Source organism: Vulpes vulpes, chromosome X (assembly GCF_048418805.1).
Source record: "Vulpes vulpes isolate BD-2025 chromosome X, VulVul3, whole genome shotgun sequence".
Lineage (NCBI taxonomy): Eukaryota > Metazoa > Chordata > Mammalia > Carnivora > Canidae > Vulpes > Vulpes vulpes.
This window is the reverse complement of record NC_132796.1, coordinates 105,935,095-105,951,316: the sequence shown is the minus strand read 5'-3', so window position 1 is coordinate 105,951,316 and position 16,222 is coordinate 105,935,095. Positions and strand designations below refer to the sequence as shown.

At 45.4% G+C, this 16,222-nt stretch overlaps 1 protein-coding gene across 6 annotated transcripts in view; it reads left to right on the top strand.

Moving 5' to 3' along the window:
- The window catches only part of FGF13 (fibroblast growth factor 13), a 510,479-nt gene that overhangs the window by 435,498 nt on the left and 58,759 nt on the right, over positions 1-16,222 (top strand). For 5 of the 6 annotated variants that reach the window (XM_072744128.1, XM_072744127.1, XM_072744130.1 and 2 more), the window contains 2 exons: positions 5,807-5,917; positions 11,404-11,507. In XM_072744128.1, the coding sequence (XP_072600229.1) occupies positions 5,807-5,917; positions 11,404-11,507 (215 nt within the window). Of the gene's footprint in view, positions 1-3,188; positions 3,855-5,806; positions 5,918-11,403; positions 11,508-16,222 lie in introns of those variants that run through there. The other variant, XM_026009039.2, reaches the window with a different exon arrangement.

The window sequence follows — 16,222 nt, the reverse complement described above, 5'->3', positions numbered from 1 at the left end:
ATGATCTCAGGGTCCTGGAATGGAGCCGTTCAGCGCTTAGCAAGGAGTCTTCTTAAGATTCTCTGCCTCTGCCCCTCCTCCAGCTTGCACTTGGTGCGTGAGCATGTGCGCACTCTCTCTCTCCTCTCTCAAATAAATAAGTCTTAAAACATAAAGAAATCATAGTCAGCCCCAGTGTATAAAATAGATGAAAGCAGAGATGCTGTGGTTGAAGTGTGGGTGAAGGAACTTACATCACCTCCACGTACTCTTAGGGCTCTGCAGAATACAATTTGAAAGCCATTAAAGTTGTCTAAAGGATGACTTTAAGGATGGGAATACGGCAGCCCCAACAGGAGAAATGGCATGCCCAAGGTCACACAGCCCATTAGCGGCAGAGACAGGATGAAAATATATGCCCCCTGTCACCCAGGCTGGAACTCTGTGTGACTTGAGCCGGAGAAATGAGCTAAGGGTGCTTTCCCACCGAACGTGATCAGGGAGGGAGCTCGGTGGACAGTGCACTGGGAAGAGGGGGTCCGGGAGGAGCAAAGGTGAGTGGACCCACCCAGCACAGAGCAACTGGGAGCCCTGGGCTTAAGCAGGGTGCAGTGTAAACAGGGAGGAACAAAGCAAGACAGGAGAAAAAGTCTCTGTGGAAATAGGTGTCAAAGGAAGATTCTTCACCCTCCCACTCAGATGCCATCCTCCTGGTGGGGTGGCAGTGAGGCAGAAAGGCAAGGCAGAAAATGCTTTTCCAGGGTGGGCTGTGGTTCTTTCATTATGCCTTCCTAAGGTGGATGAGGTTTGGGCACAGTTCTCCTTTGAGAGTTTGAGACTTACACTCACTCTTTGAGTTGAGAAGCACCTGCGAAATATACATGGGCATTAGGAAGGGATGAGAAATATCTGCGTGATTAATGGCTAAGCTGATTGCATGGTATGATTTGGACCCAAAGTCAAATGGCTTTCCTTCCTTTTCCCCCTGGATGATTCCCCCCTCTAGTCACAGGTCTCTGGGAATTCTATTAAGGAAGGAGACAGGAGAATTCTTGTGTGGTCTGTAGGCAGACAGGCCACAGGTGCCCAGTAGAAGTTAAAAGCATGCTGAAAGGGAGTAGGAACCCCTTAAGGTTCATTCCACACCCTGAATATTTTGCCCCTGGTCAGATCTTCTGAGGCCTCTTTGGTGAGATTATTTCCCTTTATGGGAAATCAATAAATTGGGATTTGAGTCCCCTACATCCAGAGCCAAGAAACATCCTCCTCCCCTTAAGAAGCAATGTAAATCAGTCACTCGTCAATTATTTTCAACAAACTGTTTATTGAGCATCAACTATATGTGACAGGAACTGCACCAGGAGATGGGAATATAGTGGGGACCAAGACCCAGTCCCGATTTTCAAGGTGTTCCAAGTCCAGTGGGGGCTCACCAGGGTTTTTCCCTCCTGAATTAATGTCTGGAGAAGTGGGTACTGGAGTTGACTTGTGCTAAAACTCTCTTCCAAGCCCATCCTCCCTGTGCTTTCAAGAGAGCCAAAAACACAGAGTCGGCAAACCTGGGGGGAGTTTCAGCCGTTCAGGCATGATTGTCCTGTAACCCTCCGCCTCAGTCCCTGCAACCTTCACCCCAGCCTGCCTTTGCAGGCTCCTATCAGTGCTTCTGATAGGGCCACAGAGATTTCCAGACTGGGGACAAGTGGGAGGGGAGGTGGCAGCAGCTTCCCTTGTGGAGCAGTGAAATCTCCAGAAGGGTCAGGTGCTACAGCTCTGATGTGTCAAGAAGCCCAAAGGAGTTTCTCCTAGTTGGGAGCTCGGGCAAGAAGAGACTGGGCTCTGGGCATTTGGTTTTGCATCTGTATCAATTCTGAAAAGATCTGGAAATGGTGGGGGTGGGGGGTCCAGTAAGGAGCATAGTGGCAGCTCCGAGACAGAGCAGCCCTACTGTTGGCAGCTTCCTTTTTGGCATTAGAAATCAAGTAAAATAGTTAAAACGCTAGTGTCTGTTTGAAGATGGCGACGGGGATGGGGCATTCTCTTTGTTGCATCCTTGACCTCGAAACTCCTTTTTCTTCTCCAGATTAAAATATAGAACAGGGAAAGGACAGAACTTGTGAATAGAGTGAGGCGAGGAAAAGCCACACTGGATTCCTGAATTGGAGGGAGAGATGCTGCTAGAACTGGAGGAAGAAAAAAAAAAAAGACGTTAGAGGAGATTGGAGATGGGCCAGGGCTACAATAACGAGGCTCGGCGCTGCGTTTCCCCAATACTGCTTTGTGCACACGACACGAGCTCCCCGGCTTGGATCCCAAACCCAAACGAATGATTTGGGGCAAGAGGAGAAGCGGGGTTCGGACGGCACAGATTGGCCTGTAATGAAAAGTCAGCAGAAACCACTGGGTGGCAGCGTGGTGTGCGAGCGCAGCTCTGCAGTGCCCGCCGCCGCCGCCGCCGCCGCCGCCGCGAGGGCCGAACCGTCTGCGAGCCCTGGCCTCGCTCCCGAAGGGCTACAAGTGTCGCCAGGCGAAATGGCTCAGCGGGTGTGCTTGTCTGGGGGAGGGGGCGGTTGTGAGTCGCACACAGGGGCCCGGCGAACTTCCCAGGGGCTCCAGGCCGGGGCGGTGTGGCCCGCTAAGAGTCCCACGGTAACGAAAGAGCCCACACCGCCACCCCCCCGCCACCTGCGGGCGGCCCCCCGCCCCCGCTCCTCCGGCCCAACTACCTCCTCCCGGGGCCCCTGCATCACCGCTTCCTCCCGAAGCTCCGGGCGGCCAGAGGAGGGCGGGAAGCCTCGGGCGGTGGGGCAGCGGCCGAGCCCCTACAGGTGTTAGCCTGCGCCGCCCGCCGGGGCGCGGGGGGGGGGGGGGGGGGCGGGGCGGCCGGGAGCCAGCGGGCTGGGCTCCGGGAGGGAGGGGCCGCCGGGGGAGGGGGCCTCGGGGAGGCCGCGGCGCTCTTCCGGAGGGTGCCTGCAGCGACTGGATTCCTATGCAGAGCCGGTGCCGCGCCCAGAGCAGCAGCAGCAGCCGCCACCGCCGCCGCCGCCGCCGCCGCCGCCGCCACGATGCGAGGCCGTTACCTGTTTGATCCCCGTCGGCCAGCCGGCGCGGGCCAACTTTTCCCGATCGCCAGGCCCCGAAGTTGCAAGGACTAGTCGGAGGCTCGGAGGGGCCAGGGCGAGGGCGCGCTCCCCCGCGCGCTGCCTCCTTCCCCCCTCCCGCCGCCCGCGCTCGCGGCCTCTCTCCCGCCCGCGCCGCTCCCTCCGCCCGCCTCCCCGCTCCGGCCCCCTCCGCGCGGCACAGGGCGGGGGGTGCCGCGAAACTCCGACCCGAGCCACTTGGACTCGCAGTGTCCTCGGGGCGCAGGGGCCGAGCGCACGCAGCCGCGCCGCGCTGCCTCCGCCGCCAGTGTCGCCGCGATCCCGGCCCGGGCTGTGGCGTCGGCTCGGACCCAGGCAGCCCGCAGCCCGCGCGGGGGCCGGACCACCGCCGGAGGAGCCGGGACGGCATGCTGAGCCCCCTCCTCGGCTGACGGCCGAGCGCGGAGAAGCCCGGGCGAGCGCCGGCCAGGGAGGCGAGGGCGGCCGCGGCGCGAGACCAAGCGGACGCGCCGCGGAGGAGCGGGAGGCGGAGGCGAAGGCGAAGCCGGAGAGGGGCCGCCAAAGAAGTGGTGGTGGTGGGCGTCGTGGCCATGGCGGCGGCTATCGCCAGCTCGCTGATCCGTCAGAAGAGACAAGCCCGCGAGCGCGAGAAATCCAACGCCTGCAAGTGTGTCAGCAGCCCTAGCAAAGGCAAGACCAGCTGCGACAAAAACAAGTTAAACGTCTTTTCCCGGGTCAAACTCTTCGGCTCCAAGAAGAGGCGCAGAAGGAGACCAGGTTGGAAGGGGCGCTTGGACGGCTTTGGGGCTTTTTAAAATTTCCATACTTTACGAGCGTGGAGGGGGCTGGAGGGCGGGTATGTACGCGTAGGTGAGTTTGTCGGGGGCCCATCTGGTGCGGATGCGGCCACCTCGCCGGTGTGCGTGCGTGGGAAGCGATTGCTTTCTCGCCACGTTCCTAGCGGTAACTGGCTTGCTGCATTGCAACTGCCGTGGGACGGGCGCAGAGCCCGGAGCCGCGCCGGCCCGGGGGTTTGGGGGGCGCCCTCCGCTTCGGACGCGCCGCATTTGTGCAAGCCACGGGGGGCTCTGGCACGCGTGACCCAGACGTGGCTGCCGTGCGGGGCTGTGCGCGTGGCGTGGAAACTGCCGGCGCCGAGGCGGGCAGACACCGCCGCCCGCCCTGGTGAACCCGGAGAAACCCTCCTTTGCCTTTACCCCTGCAACTCTGACCCTTACCCCGAGCCAGCTTCCACCCCCCAGGGACGCGGGCTTCACCTCTCTTGGCCTTGTGTTTCTTTGATCACTTTTAAGCTTATCGGGACAGACTTGACTTGTGGTGCACCCTGGAAATATTTGCTGGAGTGCGGGGGGCGGGGGGAGTGGATTCCTAGAACCTTGGGGCAAAGAGCTTGGTGATCTGGTTAGGCTAGTGAAACTGGTTACTAAATGCTACAAAAATGCTGGATCAAGGAGAGAATTTAAACTCATCTCCAGACTGTAGGTCCTTTGGAACCTATTCGGTGAGAAGAGTAGCGCGGTGTTCCGGTGCCAGGGAAATTCACTCAGCTCTAGGTGTCAGGTTGCGTCAAGGTAAAGCTTCAGGCGAACCTGCAGCTTCTGTGGCCATCCTTCATCAAATGAATCCTTGACGCTGTTTTCTTACTTCTAACTAGATAAATAATACAGAATTTCAGACTTATTCTTCAATTTGTGCCCTGTGTGGTTCACACGCTATGGAACGGAAACGCAGACATCCATTTTCTGTTTGCTCGAAGTTTTTAGGGCGTTCGCTGTGAATTGGGCTTGTTTTAAAAAAGGCTTCAGCGGTTGCAAAGCATGATTATGTGGCCTGAATGATCACATACACATTATTTCGGTGCAGGTGTCTGTATTCAGTAAAAGCAAATTTTGGTAGCGCGGCTGTTATTGGTAAATTTGGTGTTTTATTAAATCTATGGGGATTCATAATTGAGAATCATTGTAATTGAGGACCCGTATTTTAGATCTTCAGATTTCTGATACAAAATTTGAAAATAAACGTGAACTAATTTTCTTTCCTCCCCACCAACAAAAACACTGCCCTTGCACCCATTTTCCCTAAGGTAATTTAACACGATAGAGTATGGTAATGGTTGTTTTTTTTTCCCTTCTCCCCCCTTTTTCTGTAGCACAGCTCAGTTTTCTAAATGTGAGTCCTTTGATGGGGTTCCAGATTATTTATGCATTTTCAACATTATGATGGGAGGAGACTATTTATTCAAAGAGCAGTAATTCCGAGAGAAGTCTTTGTTAGCGTGTTTTTGGTCCCTGGTTGGCAAACCACTCTAAATTATCTTGATTATTTCTCCTTCTCCTTCCACGCGCAAAGTGGCACATGGTTAAAAGGCAGAACATAACATTTGCCAACCCCTTCCGAATGCTCAATGAGATAGAGTACCACTCTGTAAGCCAAGGCACTCGCTATCAGAAACTAGCTACCACTGTCAGAAGAAGCTTTAGGGCTTGTCCCAGAGTGATGAGGTCAAAATCCTATATATATATTTTTTTCCGGTCTGGAGATTCACTCTGAAACTTGGAGTTTGTTGGCTTCTTTTCTTTCAGAGGACTCTTTAAAGTTGGGGTGTGACCTTTTACACGAAAATTTGAAACTAGAATTTTGAATTCTGCGTCTTTTCAGCTACACATGCACAACTTACCAATTGATCCCAATCCTCGTTGTCTTTGCAGAGCCACAACTTAAGGGTATAGTCACCAAACTCTACAGCCGACAAGGCTACCACTTGCAGCTGCAGGCAGATGGAACCATTGATGGCACAAAAGACGAGGACAGCACTTACAGTAAGTGACTGCAGAATAAATAGCATAGCCCCAGCGTGTCTTGGCATTGTGTTTTCTTCGTTTTTCTTTTAAGCTAACAACGCTTGCGAAATTCGGACCTGAATGCAAAAAATACAGTCAACACTTGTAATCCTGTTGATGCTGGTGAACCTAAAGGAAGTTGAACGTGAAAATATGTAAAGTAGTGAACTAGAGCAGATAATGTTGACACCATCGGAAGAACAATCCAAATGTCATCTCCATGGTAATCTGGATATTATGGCTGTCCTTTGGATTTTATTACTTTTTTCCCACAGAAAATTTACTCACCCCCACACTGATCCTGAAATAGCATGCTATCTCTACTCTTAAGAACCGGTCTCATCCCAAGAGAGAGGAGTGGTTTCTTGTCATGAGAACTCATCACTACAAGCTTTCACTCCTGCACCCCTCACCCCCCCCACACACACTGATAACTCTGAGACTAATTGGGATTTTAACAACTGAGATACCTCCACAGGTGGGTGAAGGGATTTCTTTTAGTGATTGATTGATTGATTGATTGATTGATTACTGTGGTTTAAGTAAAGACCAAGTTGGGACCATAATGGTGAACCTACAAAAAGGAAACACATCAAAAATCAAGGCAATTTTATTTCTAATTATTGAAGTAATGTGATGATGAGATGTTATATAACCTTTTAATCACATATGCTTTTATTTGTTTGAAGTAATAAAAACAAACTTGCAAATAGTGAAGCCTTCTCTTCCCTAATGACTGCTGTTTTCCTGAAATTCATAGATTTCTGCAGACCCATTAACTGTTCCATGAGGCTGAAACACCTAGTTCTCACAATTCACTCTCTATTTCCCCTAATTTATATTGCAATTCCATCAGACTTCGATAATTTCCCAGAAACATCCCCTTCATGGGCTAAGAAAACAGCTAAGGAAAGCCGGTCAGAAGGCTAACAAGTCCTCTGCAGCATTTTTAGAGATGTTGGGCTGTAGACAGCAAAGCCATAGACAGGGGTCCCCATGCTAAGTGTCAAAGGAGTTTCTCACCTTTTAAGAATGCCTCCTGGGCTAATGTCCAAGCTAGGACCTCAAGAGGAAGTCACCTTTAATTATCCTTGAAGAAAGCCCTGGTGGTACCTAGGATGAAAAACATCCATACCAGATGGGGTCTTCACTGCTTTTGCGAAATGCTGTGGTACTGTTGTGATATGAAAGTTCTACAGTGAGTATCCTAGATGTTCTTTTGTGCATACTCTTCTATTTGAAAAAATTAGTCAGATGTAACTAGAGGATTTTACTGTAATCATATAACAGACAATTAATACATAATGATCAGTAATAAAACATTCCCATAAATCATATATACAAATCAGTGTTCGGGGAAGGAAATGGCAGTGGAGTGAGCCGGTCTGTTTCTTCGAAGTGCCTGGGCAAAACGGATCCAGTGGGCATTATTGAAAGCAAGTTTATGATTAGCTGCTAATGAGCACCGTCAAGTTTTCCCCCATCTGTTTCTAACATCTTCTCTCCATTAAAATCAGAGAAAAAATTATTTGGGGGGTCCAGTGTTCACATGTGTTTTCTTGAAAAGGAAGAACTTTTTGAAATCAGACAGTGGACTTGTATTTTGTAAACAGCAGCATACCAAATGTATCAAGATCACATGGTATGTAGTCATTTTAAGACATGTATACACTTGCACACTTGAATGCATGCACACAGGCAAACACATATATGTATGTAAATCAAGATTCTGTTTCCTACAGTGGAGCTTTAAATCACGTAGTAGGTTTCATTCTTCAGTTCCTATATACTCATAGCTTCTGCCTTTGTCTTATACCTGTGACTGATACGAATGGCATTTCTGTGTACTAATGATATTATAAGACCTTGAAAGAGCATAGCCTGATAAGCAGAGTCTGTTTTGAGGCAGAATGAAATAATAAGAGGTAAGTCAACCAGTGGTAAGTATTACCACAACGTGAAGCATTCACATGAAGAGGATCTCGAAAGACATAGCAAGTCTGTGCGGCTTGACCCTACCCCAGATACCAAGTGTGGCCAGAGGCTGAGGGGACCAGCTAATCTCCCCAGTTGAGGATATTGTAGGGCATAAATCATCATGAAAGAAGAATGTTTAATGATTAAAATGATTATTAAAATGATCATCATTACAATGGAAGTCTAGCCATGTGAATTCATTCTTTTTTCCCCCCTAAAGCCAAGCAATTTTCTTGGCATTCGTTCATTTTTTTAAATGAATAGAACAAGAATACAAGTTGTTTTTTCTTCAACTGTAACTCTTTCATTTATATAGCGTTTCCTTAATATGTATTCTGGATACCACGTTTATATTTTTCTTATATTTATTTATTTTTAGGACCTTTCATCCTTTTTTTTTTTCTCATTTTGTTCAAATTGAGTTGATGATACTTGAATTCTGACATGGTAAGCAAAATCATGACAAAACAAATTCGTTCACATTTGTCCAGATATTATCTATTCCTAAAAAACATATGTTGGATATTATGCGTTTAAGCTGACCTTTGATATATTATTACAATGGTTGATGTCAGTTCAATAAAATCTCATTGTGAGCAAATCATCCGTTGTAAATTATGTATTTTCCCCCTGAAAAGGATAAGATGATAGATACTTCATGGCAGCAGTTTTATTCTAATCTGCCTTGGGTGGGATGAAGGCTATTTTCAAAGAATAGGCAACTTTCCCTTCAAATCTCCAGCCATGTTACCCGTTCATTTTGTCAAGTCTTCCCAATCTACATTAAGATACACTTCTAGTAATTGCTCCCTTTGAGAAATTGACCTTAGCCCAACGAATGAAGAAGGATGACCTCAGTAATCCTATCCAGTAAACAGTAAGTGCCAACTTGTGCACATCTCTGAGAAGATGATCCCTTCAGGGTAGAAGGAGTTTAATTAGTTTTATGTAGACACAGAACAAACAAGAAACAAAAGCCTTTTTATTTATTAAAAGATTCTTCAAAACTTTGATGGAAATGGAAGAGATTTTAGGTGTTGAATGGATATGTTTTAGACACATGAATGAAATCAATTATTTTCTTCTCGTATTTAGAATATTTGCATCCTAATTGAAATAGTATCTTCTGTCCTTGAGGGAGTACTCCAGATTTAGAGAAACATAGGCACACAGGAAAATATTGATTCTGCCCAAGCTTACCGCTGATAACATTTCTTTGCATTCTTATCTGGAAAGGGTGCCCCTTCAGACTTTCAGCCAACCCAGTTTATAATCTATCTTTCAGCCAACCCAGTTTATAATCTATCTGGAATGTCTAAAGAAAAGAAAAGACTGGACTAGGATGACCAGCCACTGTTTACTTTTTCTGCTTTCTTCAGTTTTTTTTTTGTTTGTTTTAGGGTGCTGATTTTTGTCACAGAAATTTATGGTACATAATGAAAAATTCATGTTCTACCAGCTAGTTTGTGCCATTATTCAGGAACAGAGAATCTCAGGCGTGGATTACTGATAGTTTTTGCTTTTCTTCTACCTCATGCTATCTGATATTTGGAATTCAAGCATTTTATTGCTCATTAAAACCCACACCAGAGAGTGATTGAGGCATGTGGTGAAAATCAAATCTTTTTCTCTCTTACTTTTGTCTTTTTTTTCTTTTTTGCTTGTTACAAGCTGCATTGAGAGAATTAAGGAGGTTCTGAATGTTGTGAAGAATGAGGTTCTAGAAACATTCTGAATTTCATTTATCATTCCCTGTCCTCTATTACTATGACTGAACTAGGATTCAGACACAGGCTGGTATTCTAGTTGTCTGGTGGTATGCAGTGGTATGGCTTTTATGCAAAACCCATATGGAAGTTTTTGTTTTCTAGATCCCAGATTTTTTTTTAAACGAGAACTTTTATATAATGGGATTGTGATCTATCACATTCCAAAAATATGATATTATCATGCTTTCACTGCACAGATTGCTATCAATACACAAATGTGTGTTGAGCACCTCTGTGAGCAAGGCATCATCAACAGAAAGAGATATATACATGACATACGCAAAAATACAGACTCCTTTCCTATGCATTGCATTGTCAAATATAGCATGAGATCCTGGCTTGCAATCTGTGCAATTACTTTCCTTTACCTCACATAACAGAAGGGCACAGCTTTTAATATGATGAGCATTGAATGAGGTGCCATCAGTGGCATGTGGTAGGAACACTTGTATTTTGAACTGTACAATATGTCCTAGCTGCTCTCTGGTAACACCCTGATTTTAAGGGAAATATACATTGTAGGCTCCCCAAGGAATATTTAGTTCTTCATTAATATTTCTCATCCACATTACCCCACCTACTGCAGCAGTGTGTGTGTGTGTGTGTGTGTGTGTGTGTATCAAGGTAAGAGATCTCAGAAAAGCTATTCTTACCCATATGGTGACTCTCTTATATTCTTGTTCACAGAAATGATAGCAGACCGATATATCATCTTCAGTAAACTTACACACCAAGGCAAAAATCATCAACATTGGTCTATGACTCTTGAAAGGTGCACAGGCTAGCTTCAAAAGATGTGTGGCAAGCACTACGTTTTAAAAATGTACTGTTTTATTTTTATTCACAGTGTAGGAGGGAGTAGACAGCTGGTAGGGGGAGGACGCCCACTGGTTTTCTCCAGTGAGTGGTGTGTGATTGTGAGGAGAGGCTGGGTGTAAGTTTCACGCAATCAAACCTTCAAATGGAGAAATGAAGGCCTCTTTGGTACCAGCTGGCTGCCTACTTACAACTATTTTGCTAAATAAACAAACAGACCTCTTAAGTTCATCATTTGTACTCCTATCACCTTTGTTACTAGACACGAAAAGCTAGGCACGGCCCCCCACCGCCATCCCAAACCTATCTTGGAAAATGTTGGTTCTTTAAGAAATGCTGAAATACTACTCCAGGAACACAAGACTACAAAATGACTTTTTTTTCAAGGCCTGGATTTATTTTTGGGTTGTTGCATTGGAAATAATACAGATAATTTAGATGAGGGAGTTAGACTAGTATCTTTTCTAAGATTCTAGGAATCTCTCCCCAACTGGTAGATCATAACCATTTCTGTGAATTTTAGCAGTCATCTGGGCAGGGGGAGCAGTTTAAAATAGTTCGTTGAGGATAAAGTTATTTAATATATCGACCAATTCCTGAAACTGTAGCTCTCCAAAAGCATCGGGATTCCCTACTTCCAACACTATACAAACCATGGGATTGTCTTTCATTTCCCTGGGATGTTTGACAATATGCAGCCATAGCAGAGCGCCAGTTTTGTGACTGCAAGCAGACACACAAGCATACTAAGGGGTAGAAGAGGGCCTATCTATCTGTCTATGTGTGAATATATAGACATATTTTTACCAAGCACACGTTACTTTTGGAGGGCCAGACCTGCTGGAAACAAAAGCTATGAAACTCAGAATGATAACATTATTTTCACATTCTCTTTGATTTTAGCCCTATTTAACCTCATCCCTGTGGGTCTTCGAGTGGTGGCCATCCAAGGAGTTCAGACCAAGCTGTATTTGGCAATGAACAGCGAGGGATACCTGTACACCTCGGTAAGCCTTTCACTGCGCTCGTGCTTTGACTACTCTGGTTTTCATCGGATGTGAAATAAAATATGCTGCATATATGTTATCATTGCAGATTTCTGTGATGAGGAAGAATGTTCTTGATGGAAATATCCCATCTGAAAGGACAAATTAACTTCCAGTGAAAATTATATCTATTGCTGGTTAATCATTTGAAGCTAACATTTTTGGTATAAAATCAAAGAGCCACTAAACTTTTTTTGCATATGATGGCACTTGGGTTATTATTTTATGTAGCGTATAATATAATGCTCTGCCTTGCTGTCTTGCTTTGCAGCTGTGGGAAGCAAAGCCATTTCTATAGCACAGCTCAACATGTGTTTATCCATGTTTACTCCTCAAGAAATCAAGGAGACCTCTTTCTCAAATTAACTGTAAGACATAAAAGACAATTCTGGAAGTGTCTCTATTTCTTATCTTCAGTTCAATTCAGTCACACTGGCTATCTCTACTCTTTTTCCATCAGGCACATTTCAGCCTCTCCATGTGTGCAAATTCCTGCTTTTCCCAAGAAATTTGTGGACAGTGTAGATAACAATTGAGTTAGGAACCTGAGGCTGAATTCCACTTTTTAAAAATGTTTAACATTTAAATACAGGCAGAAGTGGTACAGTTATCAGGGTGAGGATTTCACTCTTCCCACTGAATGTAATTCCCTATCACAGGAGACACCTTAATCTGTGGATAGTCTGTAATCTTCATTTGGAATTTCTTATCTTTCAAGAAAAGGCTAGGATGTGTAAAATGGAGAGAATTGCTTGTCAAGCTTCCCGCTGGAAGCTTGTCATGGAGGCTGTTCCAGTGGTTGGAGAAATCTGTTCCTCCAACTGCCAGAGTGCTTAACCTGTAAATCCTTGTGCTCTCGAGTCTGTTCCCTGAGGTTATTGCAAAGCCAGGTGTGTAGAAAGACTGTTGGCAGGCGTGGTGGAAACCATGACATAGCCCTGGTTTTCAGAGTCCAGGCTGAGAGAGAGTTGGGAGAAGAGTAAGACCACAGAGGGCCCACTCATTTGCCAAACTGGGTAGTCTGTTTCATATTTACCAGAGAAGAGTAATCACCAGCATGATCCTCTCACCCTGGTCACTAACAGCTTCCTATCAGGCCATTTCAACGGTCTTGTCAAATAAATGCAGGGGCTTTATCATGTTCAACAAATGAAAAATTTGGATTTATTGCTATATTCATGGGCTCTGCCATTTATCAATACATTGCTCTTATTATAAAGGATAGGAAAGGAGATTTGTTTTTCAGGTTTGTGTGTTAAGGTAAGAGAATTTAATAATGCAGGATTTTAACTAACATCACTTAGATCCACAGCCTACCTCAACAGGACCAGATACAAAGGTAGGTTCTTAATAAAAAGTAAATGCTTGTTTTCTGAAACTACAGTGCAGGTATGGGAAGGAAATGGAATATACAAAGCATACTTTTGAGAGGGTAAATACCAGATGGCATAGAAACTAATTATTAGCACTACTGGTCAAAGATCCAGAAGGTTGATTTTTTTAAATCTTGCAACAGTAACTGTAATTTTGGAAATAACACTTAAGTTAGAGTGCGGAAAAAGTCATGTAAGTTAGGTAATATGTCAGGTGCCCCCACTCAGAAAATTAGGGCACTCAGTATTACATTTAGGGAACTGAGATAAAAAATTTATAGCCTACCATTCAGACTGGCCATTATTTTAGCAAACAGGTAAATGCCAACATGAGCTCATTTCTAAGGAAGACTTCCCAGGAGGAATCAGCATTATAGATTGATGGGCTTCCTTTCCATGCTTGGGCAAACTGATAGCAAAATGTGGGACACTTTGTATGTATTTCCCTTTAAGGAAAAGGAACCTTGAGTAAGCAAAGGAAAGAACCTTTGTTTTCATTGAGGGAGGAAAGCTGTCTGATTGATAACCCTGGAGTTCATATAGGGAAAATATCCAGTTAGTCTGCTCCAGGAAAGAATCTGAATCTCCTCCAGGATATATTTTCCAGTTCTCCTTATTACTTCTCTTGGATCATGGCTTGGAATCCCTTCCCTGTGTTGATCACCCATTTCGTTATCATTTAAAGTATGGTGCCCAGACTCTGTTAGGATAGAGTCTATCTTAGTGACTTTGGCATCTTGTGGTGTTGCGACCAAAAAGCTAAAGGAAATAGCCCTCATCAAAAGAGAGAGGATCAGGGCACCTGGGTGGCTCAGTCAGTTAAGTGTCTGCCTTCTGTTCGGGTCGTGATCTCGGGGTCCTGGGATTGAACCCCACATCAGGCTCCCTGCTCAGCAGGGAGTCTGTTTCTTCCTCTGCACCTCCCCCACCTCCACTCCTGCTTGTTCTCTCTCTCTCAAATAAATAAATAAAATCTTTTTTTTAAAAAAAAGAGAGAGAGAGGATCATTCTTCACTTATATGAAACCGTGGCTCTTCTCCTGCTGAACATTGTATGCAGTTTTGTGAAGTGCCACTTAGCAAAGAGAAAATGGTTTTGGACAACGACCTAAGGATGAAGCAAAAATAGGGTGATGTGGGCAAGTAAAAAAAAAAATCTATTAGAAAATGATCTCGGTGAGGCATGACTAAGGTGTGCCTTAGAGCATTTGCAGTGGCACTGGCTAAAAGGACATGTATACATGAGCTGTTTTAGAGGTGGAATCATCAGGATTTGGTGGCTGACTGGATTTGGAGGGAAAGCAGGACTACCATGTATGGTCGAACATGTACGCTTGCCATTCACTGCCCAGATGGGAGTAAAGTAGCTTCCGGTAAAGACACTTCTTAAAATTTGCACAATGACGGGTCATGAGGGACCGTGAGTGGTGGGGGAGAGGGAGAATCCTACCTTGGGCAGTTTGATGGTGAAGCTATTAGCCAACATGGAGAATAAAGGAAAAAGCAGACCTGGGAAAGAAGATACCCAAACATAGCTTGCTATCGATACTTGAAAATATGAACGTGGAGTTTGAGAAAGATGTGAGCTAGAGATAAAATGTGGGAGTTATTGCATGTAGGTGGTGGTTGATGCCATGAGAATAGTTGGGAGAATATGTAGCACAAGAAGAAAAAGAGAGTTTGTTAAGTAATATTAGGGAATATCATCATGTAGGTGGCCAGCAGCAGAAAAAGACCTAATTGTGGCAGATATCATGGTGTTACAAAAGCTAAGAGAGGAGAGAGTTTTCAGAAGAGTCAGCAATGTCAGATGCTTCCGAGAAAATAAGGAAAACAGAAACTAGGAAGAGGTCATAGGAAGGTCTTCAGTGATCTTGACAAGAACAATTCCAGTGGAGTCACGGGGACAGAATCCATGGACTGTACTGGATAACTTGAAGAGAGAATGGGAAGGGAGAAGTAGAGGCAGTAGGTATAGCATCTCCAACAGGGAGACATGAGTATTTAGAGGAGGACACAGGATGGAAGGTTCTTTGGTTAAGACACTTGAATATACCGGTCATGCGAAGGGAAAGAGCCAATATAGAGGCAGGAAGTAAAGACATGGGAAATGGGATCGTGTATGGAGTGGGGTCCCAAAGGAGTGGAGGAGACTGATGGAATTGAGTGTTTTAAGTGAAAGGATTAGGTTCACTTTGGTAAGAAGGAGGCCACCCTGACAGTAGCAGCCAAAGAGATGAGGACAGACACAAGCACCAGTGTCCTAAGCCTGCAGCTGATGGATGAGAAAGTTGAGGAATTTGTAGCCGAATGACCTGCATTCCCCCTCAATGAAGTAGAATGAAAATCAGCCCCCCCTCTCCCCCGGTGAGGAGTGAAGATTGGGAACAGCCGTTTTGGGAAAGGGACATGCAGTCTACTGACCAGGGCTTCGGAGACTGCAGCTCCTGAACCCGGTCCAGCCCAGGACCTGTTTTTTGTAAATAAAGTTTTATTGGAACACAAGTCACACCCGCTCACTGACTCCTTGTCTCTGACTGCTTTTGTGCTATCACAGCAGAGTTGTTGCAGAGCCCATAGGACCCACAGAGGCTAAATTATTTACTATCTTCCCCTTTACCAAAAAAAAACTTTGCTGAATCCTAGTCAGACCGTGGTTCTCAGCTTAGCTACCTACTAGAATCACCAGGGGACCTTTAAAAAAAATTCTATTCTACACTCAAACTAATTACATCAGAATATTTAAAGGTGATGTTGGTGCACGACATTTTTTCTAAAACTCCCCAGCTGATGCTACCAGGTATCCTGGGTGGAACAGCACTGCTCTAGGGCCAAGACAACTGATTGCCAAATGGCACCGAGAACTGCTCCTGCCCCCACCATGAAGTCAGAAACCATGAACTCAGGCGCACTTTGGCCTTTAGCCGAAATTTCCAACGCTAATCTTGTTTTTCTGCTCTTTGAAACAAAACGACTTTACATTTCTGAAGGACTCATTCTTGAGATGAAGGAAAATGCTGATCCTTGGAAGAGCCCTCTCACTTTTTTCCCTTGTATTTCTTTCTATGCTTTTGCATTTCCGTTTGTATGACTTCAATTTCTCTGAAGTTCCATTTTATGTTTTTTTTTTTTTTACTGTTTCTTCCCCTCCTTTTTGCCCATTACATAAACAATACCTCTGTGTCGTTGTTGCCACAGAGATAGTAATTTATTTTCCATGATTAATCCTAGGATTCCTGCACTGCACCCTCCCCCCTCCTTTTTTTTTTTCTTGTTGCCACGGTGGACAGACTTGATGTAGGCT